This window comes from Diadema setosum, chromosome 21 (assembly GCF_964275005.1).
Source record: "Diadema setosum chromosome 21, eeDiaSeto1, whole genome shotgun sequence".
Lineage (NCBI taxonomy): Eukaryota > Metazoa > Echinodermata > Echinoidea > Diadematoida > Diadematidae > Diadema > Diadema setosum.
In genome coordinates, this window is record NC_092705.1 from 20541010 (window position 1) to 20565021 (window position 24012).

Sequence of the window (24012 nt, forward strand, 5' to 3'; positions counted from 1 at the left end):
ACAAACTTTTGCAAGTATACATATCCACATGTTAGTGGTGTGGTAATGATTTTAAGGAGCACCTTAATATACATGTTTTGTAATATCAGTAGAACACTTTAATAGATCAGTGAAAGTTTTTGGAAAATCAGACAATCTGTTCAAACGTTTATTTGTAACATTTCTGCTTGGTCACTGCTTTATGAGAAGACTACAGCAGTTTATGATGTCACATGCAATATAAGGAGAATAAGAGCAATTCCACAAAATTTCATTTAAAAAAAAAGAGTACGCATTTCCTTGACTTGATATATGCTAAGGGTAAAATAGATTATTGCCCCAGCCTTCTGAAAGAGGCAAGTCAATTAAGTGCTCCATAACAGGAGCGGATCGGGCGCAACTAATATTTCTGGTGCCACTTGAATTCAGGGTTTCATTTCATTTTTTTCTTTTTAATTCTTTTGTTTTTAATGAAAAATAAAGGGGGGCGTGCGCCAGGTGCGCCCCCCTCTGGATCCACCACTGTATAAGAAAAGTGAAAATGTTGAATTGAAAAAAAGAGTACATATTTCCTCAACTTGATATTAAATAAGGGTATATCTTATTCCCCCTGCCTTCTGAAAGAGGCAATTCAAGTGCTCTTTTATCATGTAAGAAAAGTGAGAATATTGATTTTATTCATTTTCGTTAAAGGCCTATTGTTCTGCACGTGTGACATCACAAGAAGTTGTACTGAAGGGTGAGTTCCACTTCCAGTACTCTGTGAAGATGTCAACTTGACTGTAAAGAGAGGATTATTATGACACATAGTGTACTATTTTGTTACTGGCACATATTTCACATCATGGATACCAAACTGGTACACACTTTTTAGAATTGGCTTTATCATATGCGATGCGATGAAAGTAGTACATTACATGTACGGTACTTATCATTCTCCAAATCTCTTTGATATTTAATATCAAAGAGATTTGGAGAATGATAAGTACCGTACATGTAGTAGTACTAGTACAAACTTGTACTGATCCAACCCGGCAATGACGTAATGCTGCGCTCGCTCCATCATAAACCACCGGTAGTGTAGTGACTCGAGATAAAACTAGCTCCGCCCACTGATTTCACACATTCATTGACGTACATCTCAACGTACGTAAATTGATATCTCTTGTGTGTAAATAACAACACGATACAGTGCACCCGCGCCCGCCCGCGACCGCGGCCCGAATTTTCCATTACGGTCGTCATCGTCGCGTGTATTATGTAGCGTATTTCCGCATAGACCCAACCCACCCCGGACTCGTCTCTTGCCGGGTTAAGGATGGTACTTCGTCGGACTCTGAGCCGTGTGCGATGACTAATTCAGCTGATCCCAAGTCTAATCTAGCCTGTAACTTTCCATGATTGATTGACAGTGGATTTAAAGAGACGTTTATTCCTGCTTAGACTCATACGTGGTGTTCGAATCGAAAGAGCAATCATGACCTTACCAGCGACTACCGCCGGTACGACACCTCTGCCTATGGACCAGTGCCCTCTCTTTGATGGGGATCTTGTGAAGTGTGTAAGTATTGCAATCATGCTGTTTAAATTGTGTTAAATCAGGTTGGTCCTTGTATTTAGCGAAGGTCCCTGCAATCCAGATGTATGTTGCCGACACAGTATATGTGCCTACCATTCATTGATTGTTATCACTGCACTGACATGCACTTAAAACAGCATGTTCCATATATTGCCATAGAAAATGCAAATTGTCTGACAGTTTTTTGACATATCATAACAAATGCATGGGAAGCCACATAACTCACTCACCTCAGCTCAAGTGTTACCAAATGACACCAATGCAATATACATGGAAATAGGTTAGAAGTCCCCACCATACATTTGGATCGCCGGGACGGACCTTGATTTAACCCATTCAGAATGGTTCGATTTTGCTACAACACGCATTTCCCCATAGACAGCTGCCTCAGCTCAGTATACTCGCAGCTCGGGACTCGTCCTCAACGGGTTAATTTTTACTTTAAGTAGAGGTTCTACACTCCTCACATTATTGCAACTGATTGGCAAACCCTACATCAACATATGTTGTACAAATGTACGCACTGAATTAATCATGGGCATGCATACTCGGGCGGGATTTGAACCTACATTGTACTGTAGATGACCTCTGCCAGGCTCTGGATCACCGGACAGACATCATCCACCTGATCACTATACTACTAAACACTGATTAATTCAGTGCTTTAGTATTTACATCGATGTAGTCGTAGAGCAATTTGTCAATCAGTTGCGATAAAAACAGCTCAACACAAGTATTTCATCAACTCCTCATTTTGTATTGGCATGAAGCACCCGGACCTGTCGGACTGGCAGCATAATCCTGCCTCACATTCACGGCTGGCTGCATGTACTAAAATTCCAAATTAAGTTTTGTAGTCCTGAGTGAATGAGAAGCTTTAGGCGTACTGGAGGTCCATGTTCATTGGGGGCCTGTGCTGGATGTCACGTTCTAAGTCAGTCTACCATCTGGTTTCTATGAACAGAGAGCTAGCACAGTGGGGAAAAAAAAGACAAAATCAAAAACTGGAACAACTTGCAGCAAAAAAAAAACCTTTTTTCCCCCCAAGCTATAGATCTATAGTTTAATGCTTTTGCATTGTTTAGGTTTGGTATCGACTATCAATGCATGCATCAAAGCACAATCATTGTTTTCACTTTAATAGGGTTTGTCTTGCTTTGTTTATTAATATTTGGTGCAGTGCTGTACAACGTATGATTATCATTAGACTGAGAGTTTGTAGGATCCAGGAGAAATTACTCTCTGTCTAGCCAACGGGTGTTGATCAGCGTAACAAGATGTGTCTGTTTATGCCCTCTCATTTTTTTTAATTTTTTTTTTTTTTTGGGAGGGGGGTTATCTTTGCAAATTCTACAAGTCCGACCGGTGCTATAATTTGTGAAATGTAAGAAGATGCAAAAATGTTCAACTGTGATCCTGACATGAATGTGACGTGTTCACACGTACACAATGTACATTTCTCAATCCAATGCTGTACTCCATCAACTTAACTTGCTATTAATGTAATCATATCATATGGCATATATCCCATATACAACTTTGAAAGGTACAATAATTACAGTACATGTATTCCCAATATCTCACAACTGCATCAGTGTAATAAAGATTTAGTGTGCTTGGCACATGTAATTTGCTCAGTATTTGAATGGCTCCGTGAACAAAATTGGTAAGATTCCTTGAAGAATGCCTAATTTGATTTATGGCTACTAGCTCCCACCCTAAAATTATACTTATATTTTGTTAATTTTGAATCTATTTGGCCACCACTTCAGCTCAATAACAAAGCTACAAGGCAAGTTGTGTCTGGTGATTTAAGTCATGCTTGGGACATTGTTTTGTGTTTCATAGTAGTATCTACAGAGTAGCATTCTTTGTGTTTCATTCTGTTTTTCTCCTTCTTTGACTCCTTTTTTTTTACATGAAGAATACGATCTACGGTGTGAGAAAAGCCTTGGCATCTCTTTCCTTGGTTGGCTGGTGAGTTTATCTTTCAGCTCTTAAAGCATTGTCAAATTAGTCATATTATACTGTCTTAATTTGATCAAATTAATGTTCTACTGACTCAATTTGATTGTGTGTTAAGGTGCTTATAGTGTAATGATGTTTACTAACCGTAGTAACTAGTACGTCAGGCAAGTGTGTAAAATTTATCCATCATATTAAAAAAAAAAGAATGTCCAAAGAATAGTGTACATTTATGTGATGATTTCCACAAATGCTAATTATAGTTATGACTACATGATTTAATTTTGAAAAGGGAGTTTTACTAAAAACTAAGATGTTATGCACAACTCGAAAACAAAATATTTTCCTTGATAATAAGAAAGCTTGTTTGACCTTGTCCCTACCTAGCAACAACTAGGAGGGCAAGACCTCTGAAAGACCACTGAAAGACTATAAAAATTAGATCTCAAGATCTCAATAATCATTCACTGAACTTTCAGTAATCTCCAAGGTCCTTCATGATCCCTGAAAACTCAGGCTCCATCATAAATCCACACAAGCTATAAAGCTGGGGAGGTAATTGCAAATTATTCACATCGTGTTAAAGACATCTTTTAACCCACGTGTGCTGTGAGTACCAATTGGCAAAGAAAACCCCATGGCGTAGTACACACTGTCCAAACTCCCTAGCACAAAAAGACTTAATCAGATTATGTCATAAAACTCTGATATTACCTTTGAATTGATCCCTGTCAAATCCAATTTAGTTTATGGTCACTTCATTTTCATCTTTGAGAAGTCCTGATCAGATAGTGAAAAAGAAACAAATGATCATCAATTCAATATATGCTTTCCTGACAAGGCCAAATATTTGTTTTTTTATTTTCTTTCTCCAGTATTTTCATGATCACACTTATCTGGCTGTTCAAGAAATATGAGCTCTTTGTGCAGAGACTTATCCTCTATCTTACGGTGGCGGCTTTCTTCGGCTCCATCTCAAAATTCATGGTAAGTGAGTTAGTCTTTTTAGAGCCTATCTTGTCACAAGAAAAATTTCAGTATACGAGTTATGATGTGTCGCACGACTGTTCACAGTAATTAGTAACAGCCGTCCATTGGTATCCATTCCTGAAGCTGTTGAACTGCAATAAAGCTGTCACTATGATTCTTCTTTGGAAGTCAAAATTGTTGAAGATTAGTGTTTCAAATGGTACATTTTGCCAGATGTGAATTTTGAGCATATGAAATGTGCGAATGTATCATTGTCATAGTTTATTATTATTTTATAATGTTTGTACAACTTGTATGAAGGGGCCTGATGATATCTCGAAAATTTCCAAATTTGGACCGTCGATAATTTATTTGGGCAATTCCGCAGTTAGGTGGACATGACATGGATAAATGAAATGTACCTCTTTATCTTACTCTTTAATTTAGGTACCAACTAATGCCATGGATGTTCACCAATCATTAAGGTCTTTCAAATTCAGTATATTTTATTTTTCGTATTAATTGATTTCGCGAGATCTAAAACCATCATTTAAAATGTACATGTGGGACTGGGGATGCTGAAATTCACTTAAATGCAAATTACAGTGGGTTCCTTTGAAATTTTTTTCTCAAAGTTTTGCTAATGGGTAAAAGATGAATACATTTAAATACTCCAGAAGTCATGTGACATTTTGTCAATTACAAAAGGGTGAAATGACCTGCGGAATTACTCCGGACAAATGTAACGTTACTAACCGTAACGTTACTAACCATGCTTTTGGGGGTCTAGCTAAAAAATAATTGGTCGAACTGCTAAAAAAATTTGTGTGAACATTTGTCATGATGCAATAATTAAAATTAATGCAACACTTTGTTTGAAGTGACTTGAATTTTTGCACACTTTTTGTTACGAGACATTGATTTTTTTGTCATGTCCTTTTTTCGTAACGTTACTAACCTGCCCTTTAAGTTGCCATGGCAATTCTAATATTTATTGGATTGTATTCATTCTTTTCTGTATCATAAACCTGGGAAGGATGAACATGTTTTTGACATAATTTTGACTTGAAAAGAATAAATGGTAATTTAGTAGTAAAAACAAATATCTGAATTTGTTCAAATGTAACGTTACTAACCGCGGAATTGCCCATTTAATGAAGACAGACAATTATATTCACTTCATACAGGAATCTTCATGTTTGTCAAGGGTATTGAGCTGTCTCAAGAACTGTGTGTATGTTCATTAAACATTAGTCCACACAATCTAATTGTGTATTAAAGTACATTGTAGGATTGTGTGGTCAATCATGCACAGCAGCAGTAGCAACCAATTGTATTCTCTGGAAAGATGTGTTGCCAACTTACTGCTCACAGAGGTTTGTTTGTTTGTTTGTTTGTTTTGTTTTGTTTTTGTTTTGTGTGTGTGTGTGTGTCACAGGTTTTACTTAGAAACCTGGCCCAGTTCGGGTTTAGTTTATAAACAGGACATTTACTTCATACAACAATAGATTAATAAGCAGAAATCAATATGAGTTTGACCGACTTTATTACAGTGTAGGTTTAGGGTCAATCAACTAAACCTTCAAATGGACGGTGTTACAATATAGGCAACAAGACTTTACAATGCACTAAAGATGCAGTCAATATAATTGTGCTTAACAATAAGTAACAACCTATACAGCGTGTCAGTAACAGGACAAGGTATCCTAACATTAACAATTTGTCAACTTCAAGTAAGTCAAGAGACTGATTAATTATAATCAATGAAAGGTCGATTATGTGGATTATCGGCGGGTCTTGTAGGGCGCGTCCTTTCCCTCAGGCAGAGAGTGTGCCTTCAGCGTGGGATTGCAGTAGATGGGGTCCACTACCAGCTGGAAGGGGGGCCTGGTGTTAAGGAGCAGGATCGTCTGTATTAGGGGTATGACAGTTGGCTGTATGAGAGCAGCCACAGGACCAATTTTGTGTATCTTATCTGGCCGATGTCACAACAAGCTCTCCCTTTATTTACTAATGAGTCAGCAGTTTAACCTGATTCCAAGTATTCAAGATAGTGGAGGTTAATTGCCAAAATGTACTTCTCATTATTGCTCATAATATTCCATATCTTTAACACCAATATGCAATAACTTTAACTATCCGATTCATACAAATGTATGACATAACTGTGTGGGATGGAAAACTGAATATGATTGTATTATAATCCTATAGTTTTATATAAACAGCTTATCAAGGATAGAATTATATGATCACCTAAAACTAATCACACAAACATTCATATTTCCTTTTTGATATTAACATTGATTCTGGGTGTACTCATAATTTCATTCCATAGAATTAGAACTGAATAATTCCATAACCCATCAATTAATCCTAATCTTGAACTGAACTCAGTCTTGTATAAACATGAGCTTCATCACAGTGAAATATGAAATGTATCCAACTAATACATTAAGTCATAACTAATCTATTGTGTCAATTCACGATTGAACCTTTCAATATCAGATGAGAAGCTAATTGTTCTGACTCAGGTAAGCGTCAATATATGCTATACAAATTCTAAACGGCGATATAATTTATGTTATACCTAATCACTGTTTACGATAATAAACTTATAAAGGTTGGGATTTGATACTTAACAAAAATAAACAATAATACAATATCCATTTCAATCTATAATTTCCTTTAACAGCTTCTACTACAACTGAATCGCGACATTCAATGCGAAGGCGATAACACATATGTTTTTGTGTGTTACTCTTTCTCCTACAGTGTATGAGCTTGGCAATCTACCTAATTAACACAGCAACATGGTTATATACAATTGTGGTGACTTTGCAATAAGGAATGTTCAGTATATAGGCTTTCAGATCCACCTGAAGGGGTGCTAGCACATATCTTATTAATAGTTGTCATATGTAGAGGGATAATATTACCCAAGATTCAATTCGAGTAAACCTCCTAGCTCTTGGCTTTGTCAAAGGAGACAAATAGCAATATCCACTCATGCTAATATTAGATAACAACTCAAATATAAACGCGAACAATATCATCATATGTGCTGGTAAGCCATACTGAGCGTTAATTGCAGAGTCATATACATCAATCATCATCTTTAATCCAATTATTAGTGTGCATTCATAATACTCCAGAATACTGGGCACATACTTTGGACAATTAACGGTAAACTAACACAAAACATCTAAGTCATATACATTGGATGTACTCTTTAAGATTGAGTGACAAAGAGAAGTAAGAAGGAGGAGAAGAAGAAGAAGAAGAAGAAGAAGGAAAAGGAGGATGAGGAGGAAGAAAGTATATGAAAGAGATACTTGCAGATAGTAATAAGAAGAAGAAGAAGAAGGAAAGGGAGGATGAGGAGGAAGAAAGTATATGAAAGAGATACTTGCAGATAATAAGAAGAGAAGAGCACAGAAACATGATATAGAAATATTCTAAAACTCATACAACATAATTATAAACATAATCATGTGGACATTATAATCAGCAAATAATGAGGAATCATGTTAGCTTTACTATACCTGCATTGGGGATATGACATTTAGCTGTATGAGAGTAGCCACAGTACCAATTTTGTGCGTCTTATCTGGCCGATTATGGAACGCCATAAATGATCAGAGGTTTCGAGCTGTGCGTGCAGAGATAAAACCACAGATCAGAGGTTTAAAACCACTGATCATGGTTTCAAGCTGTGTGTGCAGAGTTATAACTACTGATCAGAGGTTTTGCTTTGCTCGTATACAGAGTTAGAAACCTCTGCTCAGTAGTTTTTACTTAAGAAAAAACTCTGATCAGTGGTTTAAAACCACTGATCAGTGTTTCCCTGACTTTTGCAACATATGACCTTCCATAGCCAATATCATAATGAGCTCTCACCGAGAGAGTAAAAATCTCTCCCCAATACAGGCTCACTACTAGAGACTCCAACCTCAATCACCTTCTGATCTGGAGATTCTCCCACCTGAAACCCCTAGCAAACGGGAGACTCCAACTTGATGTGCGCTTTGCGCACATCACGAGCGCAAAGTCCCTTGCGGTCTAGGGTTCTAGATACTCTCTCATGCTATCTATGGCTTATTTTTCAACATAAAATGAAATTAAATAAGAAATCATTTCAAGCAGGAGAAATTAAATCTCAAGTGGTAAAACAAAAACAAATCTCAAACGGGACGTTCTGCAAAAATGGTCTTTCGAAGGGAGATCTCCCATCGAAAGCGGGAGAGTTGGAGTCTCTGCACTACCGAATTCTTATCTCTTTTGTCCCATTCATCTGAACAGATTCTTAAAGGTGCATGGTCCCGGTGTTTTAGCCAAATGCGTACACGGGCCCACGGCGCAAGTTTCCTATAGAGGCCTACACTATCGACTCCTCTTTAGCGCTCATGCTTTGGCCCACTTCCCCTAGTCCGAAGAAGTCCGATCCACTGTAGTCAGTGGTCCGATCACAGTTTTTTTCTTTTTTGATGTCATAATAACAAGCACATATGCACGCACCCTGGCATTACTACAGACTGCACGATGCGCAGAGAAGACAACGAAGGCAACGTTACTTAGCAACACCTACGCACTTTACTCTTGATGACAGCTCAACTTCGGTAATCTTCATATCAATGCTAACGGTGATCGGCAGTATCATCAACAGCGCCCTCTGCACTACCGGGACTATGCCCCTTTAATTTGTAAACTGGCTAAAGGACAGGGGTTTACACTTACATAGAAATACAATGACAGTCTATCTTTGACCAAGGAACCTTGGAACTGTAGTTCTTTGTTTTTCTGATGTACAGCTGTATGCTAACCTCTCTGTCATTGCTCACTACAGGAAAGCCCTCGTGAAGATAGCGCTGTGTGCAACTTTGAAGCGTGGTGGACGTCATTTTGGGGTGAGCTACAATTTTGTAGTTACAGGTTGTATCATTACTTGTGTGTCATGTGCAAATGGTCAACACGATGTACAGATGACTGTATGCTAGAGAGATCTCTTTTTGTCCCCGCCGAACGAGTTCGAGCAGGGGACTATGAAACGGGCTCCGTACGTGTGTGTGTCCGTGTGTCCGTCCGTCCGTCCGTGTGTCCGTCCGTCCGTGTGTGCGTCCGTGTGTGATCAAAATCTTCAATTTGCTACTTCTCTGTCATTTATGAGCCAATTTTGATTCTGTTTGCTTTATATGATAGCACTACATGGGAGCTTTGAAACTTCTACACAGTATTTCAGTCGTGACCTTTGACCTTGACCTTTGACCTATATTGTACATTTTGCTACAAAATGCTACTCCTTCGCCATTTCTAACCCGATTTCGATTCCGTTTGCTTTATATGATGGCACTAGGTGAGGGCTTCAAAACTTCTACACAGAATTTTGACCTTTGACTTCTTTGACCTTTGACCTTGATTTTTGACCTATATTGTACATTTTGCTACAAAATGCTACTCCTTCGCCATTTCTAACCCGATTTCGATTCCGTTTGCTTTATGTGATGGCACTAGGTGAGGGCTTCAAAACTGCTACACAGAATTTTGACCTTTGCCTTCTTTGACCTTTGACCTTGATTTTTGACCTATATTGTACATTTTGCTACAAAATCCTACTCCTTCACCATTTCTAACCCGATTTCGATTCTGTTTGCTTAATGTGATGGCACTAGGTGAGGGCTTCAAAACTTCTACACAGAATTTTGACCTTTGCCTTCTTTGACCTTTGACCTTGATTTTTGACCTATATTGTACATTTTGCTACAAAATGCTACTCCTTCGCCATTTCTAACCCGATTTCGATTCCGTTTGCTTTATGTGATGGCACTAGGTGAGGGCTTCAAAACTTCTACACAGAATTTTGACCTTTGCCTTCTTTGACCTTTGACCTTGATTTTTGACCTGTATTGTACATTGGCTACAAAATGCTACTCCTTCGCCATTTCTAACCCGATTTCGATTCCGTTTGCTTTATGTGATGGCACTAGGTGAGGGCTTCAAAACTTTACACAGAATTTTGACCTTTGACTTCTTTGACCTTTGACCTTGATTTTTGACCTGTATTGTACATTGGCTATAAAATGCTACTCCTTCGCCATTTCTAACCCGATTTCGATTCCGTTTGCTTTATGTGATGGCACTAGGTGAGGGCTTCAAAACTTTTACACAGAATTTTGACCTTTGACTTCTTTGACCTTTGACCTTGATTTTTTACCTATATTGCACATTTTGCTACAAAATGCTACTTCCGGCGGAGACATATATTATGCACCGCGTAATTTCTACTTTTCCTTGTTCATTCTATTTTCTTTGTCAGCATATGTGTTTGTGTGTATGTGGTGAAATTGGAGTTGGTGTTGGATTTGTCATGCAGATAAAGGGAAACATAATGCACATACAGTAGTCATGTTCATATTTTTCCAAGCTAGACAGAACTTCCTATAAATGTTGAATTTGATTTGAACAATTAGGGTATGTAGAACAACCATGATTCAGCATGTTAGTGGTGTTAAAGCATTAAATTATGGTAAGAAGAAAATGCATAGGGCTGTTTTTGCTTTCCCCACACAATTGATTTATAGGTTGTCAATGCAAAAGTTTGAAAAAAAAGTCCTAAAAACTCTGTAAACAAGAAAGGTATATAGTCAAAGTCATCATTATTTTTTATGCGAACCTTTCTTGTTATTTTCACTCCAGACTGGGTCACATTGCTATGGGTCAGCTGTATCACCTTCAATCTGTATCTTATTATCATTTGGATGATGAACACAGAGAAGAAAGAAATGTGAGTATGACTAATTATTTTTAGATCAATTATTGGCCTCTTAGGCTATTGTCAATCCCTGATTCTTTTGCATGCCTTGCACACTTTGTTTGTTGGTGTGTGTGTTTTTTTTTTAATAAAGCATGAGTTGAATGTGTAGATCTATACAAGCCTGTACATCAACAGACAATGTATTTATGATTTGAAACTGATAGCACTTCCATTGTCAGTTATTATGGAGAAAAAGCGTAATATTTTAAATGAAATAATTGCGGTTAGTACCAAGCTTCATGTGAAACAGAAACTATTTACATAATGTACTACAGCTAGATTTCCTAGGATATCATAATTGATATACATTTCATTACAGTCATATGATAAGCTCATCATACAAGTTTTCCATTTTTAATCTAACCATCTGTGTTAGATGACTATTCACTATAGTTTTGTTTTGTTGTTTTAGGAAACTCCCCTTTGTTTAAAAATGTTGTTTATTGAATAGTTTCATGTGAAACAGAAACTATTTACCGCAGCTAGATTTTCTGCCGTAGAGGAAATCATAATTGATATAAATTTGATTACATTGTACATGTGGTAAGTTCACCGTACAAGTTTTCCTCATTAAATCTACCCTGCAGTTTTAGGAGACTGTCCAATATAGTGCTTTTTGCTGGAAACTCCTCCATCTCTTGTGGATTACAAAAAGGTCTTTGATCTTGTTGACAGACCTGAGTCCCATTTTATCAAAAGATAAAATTGATTTTAAATTTCCTTACCACACAGTCTGCCATAGACTTACAGTTGAAATCAACTTTATAATCAATTTTAACTCTTCATAAAACAGGGCCCTGTATTCATTTTGGTGTGTTGTTGACTTCATTGTAATTCAAAAGCGTAGTTGTTTTTTTTCACTCTTGAAAGTTTTTTTTTTTTAATTTTAAATGACGTGAGCATGAGAATTTTCACAGACATCACAACTGTTACTGTGTTAGTATGTTTCAGTTTTAAGTGATTGAAATGGATCTTTCTGCTTGATATTGCAGACAGTGCATATTTTTGATCCTAGATGATTGAATCAGGTGAATATCATCAATACTTGATTTGGTCGTGCACAGGTGGACTCAAATCATTGTCATCTTTTGACTAACCCATTGAGTGCATCAAGTGCCCATAGGCACAGAAAACCCCATAGCATTGTACACACTGTCAAAAGTCCATGACACAGAAAGGGTTAATCATAAAGTTGGTGATGTCTTTCTTGTTTCCTGTCATCCAGCATATATCACATCGTGACATGGGGCATTTCACTGCTGATGGCGTGTCTCCCTCTAATCGGTGACCGCTACGGTCCGGCAGGAGCATGGTGGTGAGTAATAATCTTCAGAGAAAGGAACCAACATGCGTTGCTATTGATCAATAAATGTATTTATAATCTTATATTCAAGTGAATGGCCATGTTTCATGGAACAAATTTATGTCTCATATTCTGTACATGTCTCTTACACATCAGTTGTCAGAGATTTCATTGCACTCACATGAAGATGGAGATACATGTACTTGTCATTTCATCTCATCTTTGCACGTTGAAATGATTTATGCAGTGATATTAAAGTTGACCTCACAAGGAAAATGCTGGCAATCTAATGAATGATGAAAAAAAAAATAATAAATCATCAAGAAATTATAAAAAGTAATCATGTTCTTCAACAGGGAACCTGTGTTATGGTGCAATAGGAGATTTACATTCTATAGTCTTCTTTGGTTTGATTGTTTTTGTTTTGTTTTATGAGATCATGGTTCAGCATATTTTTGTATCTATTTTGTGCATAAAACATATCTTGTATTTTTTCATGAATTTGTGGAAAGAAATAGCATCATCTGTTTGACAAAATGTACATATGTAGGGTGTTTATGGGAGATAGAGGGGTGGAGAAGGTGAGATAATCTTTTTTTTTTTAATGCAATTTTTGCTCAACATGATCAACAGAGCCAGTGGAGAGCTGGGAAGAAAATTGTTCTTTGACATCTCATGTATCCTTTTTCTTTCCATATTTTTCTCTTTATAGTTGGATTAAAGATGAATACCCTGTGTGGCGATTCTTCATGTAAGTATATGTACAGGCAACTCCTGGTATAACAAAGTCCTTGTGACTAGCATTTTTCTTCCATTAAATATCAAAATGTCGTTTTCGATGAACAGTAAAGTATAGACAGATATACAGACAATTATTTTTGTCCCCGCCGAACGAGTTCGAGCAGGGGACTATGAAACGGGCTCCGTACGTGTGTGTGTCCGTCCGTCCGTCCGTTCGTCCGTCCGTGTGTCCGTCCGTCCGTGTGTCCGTCCGTGTGTGCGTCCGTGTGTGATCAAAATGTTCAAAATGCTACTCCTTCGCCATTTCTAACCCGATTTTGATTCTGTTTGCTTTATATGATAGCACTACATGGGAGCTTTGAAACTTCTATACAGAATTTCAATTGTGACCTTTGACCTTGACCTTTGACCTATATTGTACATTTTGCTTCAAAATGCTACTCCTTCGCCATTTCTAACCCGATTTTGATTCCGTTTGCTTTATATGATGGCACTAGGTGAGGGCTTCAAAACTTGTACACAGAATTTTGACCTTTGACTTCTTTGACCTTTGACCTTGATTTTTGACCTATATTGTACATTTTGCTACAAAATGCTACTCCTTCGCCATTTGTAACCCGATTTCAATTCCGTTTGCTTTAAGTGATGGCACTAGGTGAGGGCTTCAAAACTTCTACACAGAATTTTGACCTTTGACTTCTTTGACCTTTGACCTTGATTTTTGACCTATATTGTACATTTTGCTACAAAATGCTACTCCTTTGCCATTTGTAACCCGATTTCAATTCCGTTTGCTTTAAGTGATGGCACTAGGTGAGGGCTTCAAAACTTCTACACAGAATTTTGACCTTTGACTTCTTTGACCTTTGACCTTGATTTTTTTACCTATATTGTACATTGGCTACAAAATGCTACTCCTTCGCCATTTCTAACCCGATTTCGATTCCGTTTGCGCTATGTGATGGCACTAGGTGAGGGCTTCAAAACTTCTACATAGAATTTTGACCTTTGACTTCTTTGAACTTTGACCTTCATCTTTTTACCTATATTGTACATTTTGCTACTAAATGCTACTTCCGGCGGGGACATATATTACGCACCGCGTAATTTCTACTTTTCCTTGTTGGATTTGAATATCTACTATGTTGTTAAAGGAGAGGTTCTTTGTGACCTTGTTCATTATAACGGGAGAGTACTCTATTTGAAATTCAAGTTAGTATTGATCCTAGGAAATTTCATTTATAGAGTCTCTCATATCAAGAATTGAAATTGAGCACAAAATATGATCTGCTGTAGAGGATGTGATGACAACTGTCTCTTTCAGCCTGAGCAAAACTTGCGGTGTGAAAAATGAAATTAGAAAGTTTACAAACAAAAAGCTACAATGCCCATCCCGATTGCTGAACTTTCCCCCTTTTGCCCCTGCAACAGGTGGTACGGACCGCTGGTTCTCCTCATCGTTCTCATGTTTGTTACCTACACCTACATCACATACAAACTCCGCCACAGGGTAAGTGATGTATTCTCCACGCATAATACCTAACATCAAGTACCACAGGAGGTTAGCCCATTTAGAGTTGATTGATAGAGGCCACAGTTTACAGCAAAACAAACCTGAGAGTGGTCCATCTTCATTCTATGGAATGAAATGAGAGATGAGATAGCTCAATACAAACAAGATGACTGATGATGAAGGGCTAGAGTCCTCTGGTAATGGTACACACACTGTGAAAATGTGAGAAGGCTTTCGTGCTAGCACTCATTTGAACCTTCATCTGGCTTGATGTAAGTCAGACTAAAGCATGATTTCCATGCTTTCCTGAAATGTAACTGTTTGCAGTTGTTCCAGTGCTGCAGTCAATTCCCCTGGGGTAAAGATATTCACACCCGGTGGGGCAAGCATGTTTCACATGGACAAAGATATTCTAGCCCAGTGGGGCAGTGGTGTTCCACTGAGGTAAATCTGTTCTAACCCAACAGCGGTTGATCAGACATTGTCGTAAATTGTTAACTTTGTGGTCTTCTCATTTTCATGATAATTGCAACAACATCAACAACAACAACAACAACAACAACAACATAATAATAACAACAACAACAACATAATGATAATAACAACAACAACAACAACATAATAATAATAATAATAATAATAATAATAATAATAATAATAATAATAATAATAATGATAATGATAATGATAATGATGATAATAATAATAATAATGATAATGATAATACAAATGTACATGCATCAATCTCTCAGGAAAAAAAGTCCTTCAATACTAGTAGTCACTTGATGTTGCAATGATACTATAGTGTGCTGACCTTTGACGGTGTGTGCAGGGAAAATTTTTGTTTTCATATTTTTTCGTCAACATTGTCGAGCATTGTTATTTTTGCGATCAGGAGCTTTTCTGTGAAATTCACGAAAATCAAACTGCTGCAAATATTTCCGCATGTACAGTAACCATATGGCTGTGGTGTAATTGTTTGGTTGATGCATGAACGCTTTTGCCTTCTAACTGGTTGAATTGATTAGGAGACTTCCTCATGCTATTGCTATCTGTTTCATCATGTCTAGATACGAAGCTGGCAAGGCACCTATGAACCGGAGATCGAACGTAGCAGACAGCTAATCCGAGAGGAGATTAAGCCGTTGAGGGCTTATCCCTTCATCTATCTTGTTCTCTCCATCTTCCCCTTGATCAACAGGTAAGAATAATGCTTCAAATCAGTGTTTGGCCCAACGTTGTTAAAGGCATAATTTACCATTTTCAGATGTAACAAAAACCCAGCATTAGTGCTTCAAAATAGTTCTAAAATGTGAGTTAGGGATAGAAACAACCAACGTAAAAATTTGAACCAGTATAATCAATGTTTAGTATTGTTGAATATATAAAATGTGAACAGTAGTTATAATAAAAATGTGTCCAGATGAGACTGTCAACAATTATGGTTTAATGAGAAAAGTAGTGATATCTCCTGATATTTTAAGCTTTACTGCAAAAAAAAAAAAAAATGTGTATGGTAGGATGTTATGTGATACAACTGACCTACTTATATGCATCAAAAGTGATATCTTGAACATTTCAAAATCACTTCTCCCAAAGATAAACATGACCTTTAACCTCTGTCCCCCCCCCCCCCCCCCAGGGCACTACTTGCAGATTACTTTGGGACTGAATCAATTTTGTGAGAGGAAGTGAAATGTCCCGTCATTGTTGGCCTCGAAGTGTAGAGGAGTGACCTCTACTAATGACCTCTCTTGCACAAAGCATGTGTTGATTAAAATCATACACGAACAAGACTGCAAATCTTTGCCCTGTAAGTGGTGCCTTTGCCATGAGGTATGGCAAACAATACTAGTGACTCAAATACTGTCTTTCATCTTTTAAAGTGTCAGAATACTGTGCAAAAAAGTATTGATATATATTGCCAATTGGTTTTCTAGGTTTTATCCTAGCAATTCATATTCATCTCTGTCATTCACTATTTGACTATGATCATAAAAGGTTCACTTTTGAACAGATATCTTTGCAGCAAAATTCTTGTCGTGTGAGAAATATATCTAAGAAGGTGTGCAGTTGTAGTTGATGTATTCCATTTGTCGCACTGCAATTAATTTCTCTTTTCTATCATGTTCTTTGCAGAATCCAGAATGCAGTATCCCCAAATAACCCCATCTTTGCACTGTATCTTCTGCATGCCATGTCGGATCCTTTGGTTGGGTTTGTTAATGCCATTGTCTACGGCATGGACCCAGAGACACGGAGCCGTCTCTCGTGGACACAGATTAAGGTAAAGGCTGTGTGTGCTATATCGCACATCACTGGGCACATCAAAATCATTTAATATCAACCATCAGTACTGCATACTTGTTCTGTGTATATCACTTTTCAATGTGATGACATATTGTTGGATTCATGACTTGAAGCAATGTGCCAGCAAAAAGTCACAGCAAGTAATAAGTGTAGAATCAAACAAGTACTTAAAAAAAAAAGACATAATGTGCAATCTATTTCATGCCGTAAAATGTTGAGATGTCCAAAGAAGCGTGTGATATAGAAGAAGGATGAAAATGTGACCCGCGACAACGGTTTCAGGCAAAAGTATCATGAGCAAATTCCCTCCTAGGCGGGGTACAAAGATTTTGACCATTATTTTTGTCGATTTGGGGTTTTTGCAGAATTTGATTCTTTGATATGTTTTCTACATGTACACTAAATTTCACAGCATAACACTAAGTTTTTCCGACCGAAAATGGAATTTTAAACACCCTATGTTGGATCGCACTCGTCAGTTTCGATTTTCTATCGAACGCTGCGCCACTATGCCCAGTGTTGCTACGGAGCAGCATCTCGTAATGGCTGATGCGTCGCACACATTTACATAGTTCGGCTTTCGGAGATACGCCACGCAACGTGTCGGAAATGTTTTGTCCACACATGCATGCTCCATTGTTGTTGCTACATTTACCAGTACGCTCGGTCTTTAGTGTAGCTTTTCGTTTGGCTTTCTATCCGAACTTTTCTACCGCAGTGTTCAACAACGGAAGTGAAACAAAAGGTGAACGGCAACACTAGGCAGCACTAACTTAACATGAAAATAGATACAATAGGGTACATGATTTAAGCACATCAGAGTGGCAACAAATCGTGCAACATACGATCTGAAACTGACTTGTTAATTGTGCCTGCAGTAAATTTGACAGCAGGTTGACTCAAAAAGACAGCAGAAGAGACAAAAAGGAGTGGTCATAAATGACCAGTATTCAAATAATACACTGTTGTAAACGTCAAAATTGCAGCAAACTATTAAGTAAAGTCGTGTTGTTTGTTTGTTTGCTCGCTTGTTTACCGCACAATGCAACACATGTACAGCTTTAAAAAAAATACAGGAAGCATGACCCTTTTCATCTTTCTGCCTTCGAAAGGGTCCCAATGATGAAATTTACAAGACAAATCAATGGCGCTATAAAAATGTGATTTGTAAAGATGTGGATACGAATGTGCTACCCGCTCCCATGACGTATACACACAGTCCACAGTGTATGGATGCCATTGAATAATACGCACACTATACACACGTAACCAGCAGCTTGTAATTATCGTATCCGCCATCTTGAAAGACGTACTGGTAAACAAACCCGAGCGAAACGCATTGTGCATTCGGCTCCATACGCTGAGTTCCGAGGAACGTGCCCGGGAAATTTGACTCTCTCATTGAGCCAATCAGAAGCCGCTGTGGTTGCTAGAGGTGGAGCTTAATCTCGATTGGCACCATCGTACGGATGGGTGATTCTCACCTCGCATTGCCGCTGGGCAATGCATTCGAGCCTGAGGGGAATCTTCAAAGCCTGTTTTCTCGCAATTTTGTCAAGCTAACAAATCAAAAAGTGCATTATATTTCGCTTTATATGACCACTTACAGTACCGGAGAGTACAAGTGTTTTATATCAATGTAAAGCTTAGGAAATGGGCAAGGTGATTCAATGAAAAAATGAATTTTCAAAATTCCTGACTTTTGCCTGAAACCGTTGTCGCCGGTCACAAATGACACTTTCCATAAAAGTCAAACATTGCAGACTTTTCCCCCAGCACACAAACAACCTGGGATAAAGTGTTGCAGGTTTTTATAGAAAGAGAATTGATCTGATTACTGTTTATACACACTGATGAAACAGTGAACTATCAGTATACATGACAAATTTCACTTACTTCATGAAACATGTACATGTTTTCATCCATAGATTCATTCATATTCCATTCATGCAGACAGTGTCATTAAATCATATTTATGTCTGTTTGTGATTCTCATTAAAAAAAAATCTGCATTCTGAGAAAAAAAAAAATCTGTGTGCTTTGCAATGTACATACAATGTACACATGCAACGTTGAAAGAAGGACGAACTGTTTAAATGAATGGATTTCCTTACTTAAGTGTGAGCTCGGTATTTGCTTGGTGGTGTTTTGTTTCTTTGGTTTTGTTTTTGGTAATACTTGTACACATCATGGAGGTGTTTGTGATTAGACAATCATATAAACTTAGAACACTGTTTTAATGAGTATTAAAAAGTAGGGAGAGAACCAGCAGCATTAAAGCAAAGTAATTCTAAGTCAATGATTTTAGATTTTGAAAACAGGAATTCCACATTTACTGATAAACGATATATTTTACATGTATATCAATACCTTCAATGAAGAGCTGACCCAATACTGGTATTTGTTGGCAGTTGTGTCATTATTCATACACTTTACATAGTCTGAATAGTCTGAACAGTGTAGCCTTGAAATATGTTGACTTTTCTTCTCTATCTTTGTCCAGCATGAGAGATTTTTACATATATCAGTGTCTGTTATTAGTATGCTCCACTGACATAAAAAATACCCATTGTTAACATGTCACTTGCCTGACTTGCACATTGTAGAAATGTCCAACATGTGTAAAAGTTGATTGTTCTGTATGTACATGTATGTCCACTGCACTACATTTCTTGGAGTAGTCACAGTACAAGACCTGTTAGAAGCCATGGTGGTTGAGGGTGTATTGATTAATGTCACCCTATGTAATTCATTCACTGTGATACAAAAAGTATTCAATAAGTAGTCAATTTTTAGGATCTAGAGCCTACAAGTAGCATACATGTCTTGGTATTGTCGCAACAATTGATGTCTAAAATTACAGGCTTGACTTGGAGGGAGACCTTTTGTGAAAGATATTAATCTTCATAATGCCTTTTAGTAACTTGACATCAGCATTTACTATGAATGCAATCCAAATCACAATGTATTAGAGTTACTGGACTCAAGTAAGGGCTATGATAATGATGTTGTAGTGTCTACATGTGTGTTTTGTATGATGCTGAGCTGGATTTATCATTCTACCTGTGTATGCAAGTGACAAGATGACATTCAAACATATTACCATTATTTCATGTTTTGCCATGAGCACATGTGATACATATGTAGTTCAGCAAATTTGTGTGTTCCACTTGTGTCAGATTTTGATAGTGGTCTTTGTGCATTCCCATAATGACAAACTTATTGAGTATTCACAATAAATGAGATATGCAAAGTAAAGCAACTACAACAATAACAGTCAGACAGAAAACCCAAATTTACTCAATGAAAGATTCATGAACTTTCAGTGCAATTTGGAAGTCCCGGTAGAATGTAGATCAACTGACTGTCACATGCACAATATGAATTTTTGACAAGATTTTTTCAAATTTTAGTGGTTACACTCATCTACAAACTTGCCTCAACTTCTTGCTTAAAAAAAAAAGAAAATATTTTAAGTTATGGTAATCTATATCAGAGACTATATGAAGGTAAAAGAATATTTGAATATTGTTTGACAAATTGGTTAGAGATCACAGAATAAGTTTGCTCATGATTTTAAAATCCATCCAGTTCAGTTTTTGTCTACAGATCTGTCTAGTGTTTCATGGATTTGCTATACTGATCTGAGCTTTTTTCTTTTCCTTTCTTTTCTTTCTTTTTTTTTGGGGGGGGGGGGGGGTGGAGTGGGGAAGGAACAGATGATGATGATGATGATGATGATGATGATGATGATGATAGAGTGTGTGTATGTGTGTATGTTTGAGTTTCTTCATTGACAAGTGGTCAACTTACTTTTTTTAAACAATTACTTTGGGTGAACGTACCTTTAGTAGCCAATGTGCAAAGCTTTTCATGGAAATTGCATATTTTCCTTTCCCAATCTGAAGTTGCACGGTCATGTTCAAATTGTACTTTTTCGGTCGAATTGATACAACTTGCCCATGTTATAATCAGACCACTAACAAAGCATCTGTATGTTCTGCGACTGCTTCATTTAATCTCCTTTCCATCTCTCTTGTTTGTATTTCTGGCTCATTCTAAAGTATTTGATTTGTGTCAAAATTCCTTACTTCAATTATTTTAACAAATCATATTCTTATTCTACCTCTATAGATACAATGTATACACTGAATGGGAATGATGACTTTAATCATCACACACGTACATCTAAATGCTTAGCCTTCATATCTGATTATATTTACCAAGGTATTCATCCAGTGTCCAGAATTCCATTCCATTCTATTCTTTTTGTTTCTGTAAGCTTCAAGATATCCTTGTTAAAGGATCGAATGAGTGTAATTCAAGTTTAGTAATCAGTCTATCATTTTCAAATCAATGAGGAGTGAAGGAAACTAGTCCTTTGTCTTCATTTGTACTGTAGTCAGTAGGATATATTTAAAGTGAAACGTGATTTCTCGTTTGCACCCCTCATTCTTTGCACCTTTTCGTGTAAAGTAAAAGGCCAACATTGATAAGGACATGATAACATTCAATGAGAATGAATGTTATTTTTACATAAAAGAATTAGAAATATATCCCTTTTCAGTGTTTAACATAGAAATGCATGACTCTTCCACAACAGCATTTGGAATCATAATTGTACAGATGAGTGCATGTCAATATTCTGGTAGTGATTATGTGAAGGGGACAAAGTGCCTTGCCTGACATGGCAAGAAGTCCTTTAGTGGTTCTACTTCTTCATTCCTCTGCACACTGTCTGGTCTCACTCCCCGCTTCACACAGGGTGCTCTTAACAAACGATCGGCCCACCAACCAATCAGAGAGTACCCTCTCGTCTCCGCCCCGGAGACCCCAGATCTCGAAGACGTGTCCGTCCTGGGAATGAAATCTGCGTTCCACCGTAACCAGTACCAGCACTTGCCAATGAAATAGCCTTCTGTGCAGTGCTGACTGCTTTGTGATGCGTGACACCACAATGTTAGTCCCCAGCATGATCCGCCTGTCTCAACTTGTTCTTGTTTTATTTTGTTAAGTGCATGATAGTTAGATGGCAGTGTGAATGCATGTTATATAGTTATCCACTCCTGTTTTAAAAAAAAAAAGAAAAAAATGATCCCGTTACTTGCTTTTCTCCCACATGTTTTACACATTATTTAATCACTAGTGTTTGAGGTCATCAGTATTTCTTGTAGTAGCTTTTCATACCACATTCATGACCACTCAAATGAGCAGACTCACTTATTGGTTGCAGAAGAGCAATAAACCATACAGCATATGGACTATAGGTTTTGTGCAAAGTTGATACCCAATGTTTTTCAGCTGATTGCCAGAAATGACATGCTTACAGCACTTGCTGACATTTTTTTCCGCACAAATCAAATCAGAGCCATAAAATCAAAGGAGAGTATGACATATCACACATATGTGTGGTTTCATGGTATATTTGTGTAAGTGATATGAAATCTTTTGAATTAATTCACCATAGGGTTCCATACTTGTGTTAACTAGTATCTTTTTCAGTATGATTTGTCAGATACACCATTATCACATGTTCAAGTTGGGTTCTGTCTTGTTCAAAGTCTCAGTTGCAAATTTTTGTTTCTGCCATAATTTATTTACTTTGTGAACATAAGTAATCAATTTTAGGTCACTTAGAATTGTAAATGTTCATTTTAAGTCTTAGTCAAGAAAGATAGACAGATTGGTGTTGAATCTGCTCTCTTAAAGTAAAACTTTAAAGAAACCATGTTATTTTTTGTTATTTCTAAAATTTACTCACTAAAATTACTGAAAAATAGAGCCTATGTTTTTATTAGCATTTGTAATTGTGCACAGTGATATCATTGTCTGCCCGTGCATGAAATGGCGAAGCCGTGTGCCTTATATTACTTGGCAAGCATTTAATTTGAAGAAAGACAAGCCGATTGATATTGGTTTTCCTCAGTTTGTTTTGGATGTTGTAGGATGAGGATGACTACCATCTTGTTCACTGCACGTTTAGGATGCATTTTGAATCAGGGACCCCATGATTGCCAGTCAAATGTGCACCCCAAACCACAGAACCACAGCACTGACTGCCTTCTTTGTATGCATGCTAAAGATGTACCATGATACATTATATACACACCATTCTGTTGTATTCTTTAACCCATTGAGGACGAGTCCCGAGTACATTCATGCAGGGGTCTATGGGAAATGCGGGTTGTAGCAAACTCAACTCATCCTCAACGGGTTAAGATTTCTGGTAATAGTTTCACCTGTTGCTAGTTCTGCCATTACAGACACCACTTTTGCCACTGCTGTCCTTGCAGCCATGTTTTGTCACTGAAACTGCATTTAATGTTCACTGAATTTGCACTTCTGTTACTGCTGACACAATCGTTATAACATACTGCCACTACTAGTGACATTTATATGTAAGATTTACTTCTACTGCTACTGCTTACATGTGTTACTTCTACTACCAATGCTGCTGCTGCTGCTGCTACTGCTGCTATTTCTTCTACTACTACAACTACATGCACTACTACTACCACTATTACTATCACTATCACTATTACTATTATGTTTACTATTACTATTACTATTACTATTACTATTACGTGAGACAAATCCTGAAATCATGCAATCATGCAGTCCTTTCTTCAAATTTAATCCTGCTTTAATGCCCTGTCAATACTGTAAAACCAGAAATTTTCACTTGCATGAAACTTTGTGAATTTGGAGAGGAGCCAAGAATCCAGAAGTAAAATGCACACGAAAGGTTTTGTCATCATAATGCAATGCAGGCCACAAAAAAGGCTGTCGGCTCCGATTTGTGAACTTATTTCTGGTTTTACAGTATCATGTATCAGGCTGCACCA

The 24012-nt window shown here is 37.4% G+C and overlaps 1 protein-coding gene across 1 annotated transcript; it reads left to right on the forward strand.

Moving 5' to 3' along the window:
• The first annotated feature begins 1339 nt into the window (after positions 1–1339).
• LOC140244718 (cyclic AMP receptor-like protein A) lies at positions 1340–22081 on the forward strand. Its single transcript, XM_072324333.1, has 11 exons — positions 1340–1540; positions 3483–3535; positions 4399–4510; positions 9336–9396; positions 11183–11270; positions 12526–12615; positions 13316–13354; positions 14776–14854; positions 15928–16058; positions 16997–17144; positions 21932–22081. Exons 1-11 carry the CDS (start codon positions 1457–1459, stop codon positions 22079–22081), a joined length of 1035 nt encoding a protein of 344 aa, XP_072180434.1. The 5' UTR covers positions 1340–1456.
• Positions 22082–24012: the final 1931 nt, after the last annotated feature.

Excerpts from the sequence above, each read along its gene's own strand:
- LOC140244718 (XM_072324333.1), top strand. The coding sequence starts at position 1,457 with ATGACCTTACCAGCGACTACCGCCGGTACGACACCTCTGCCTATGGAC. Across the intron at positions 12,616-13,315 it reads GGTCCGGCAGGAGCATGGTG|TTGGATTAAAGATGAATACC; the intron begins GTGAGTAATAAT and ends TTCTCTTTATAG. Across the intron at positions 13,355-14,775 it reads CCTGTGTGGCGATTCTTCAT|GTGGTACGGACCGCTGGTTC; the intron begins GTAAGTATATGT and ends CCCCTGCAACAG.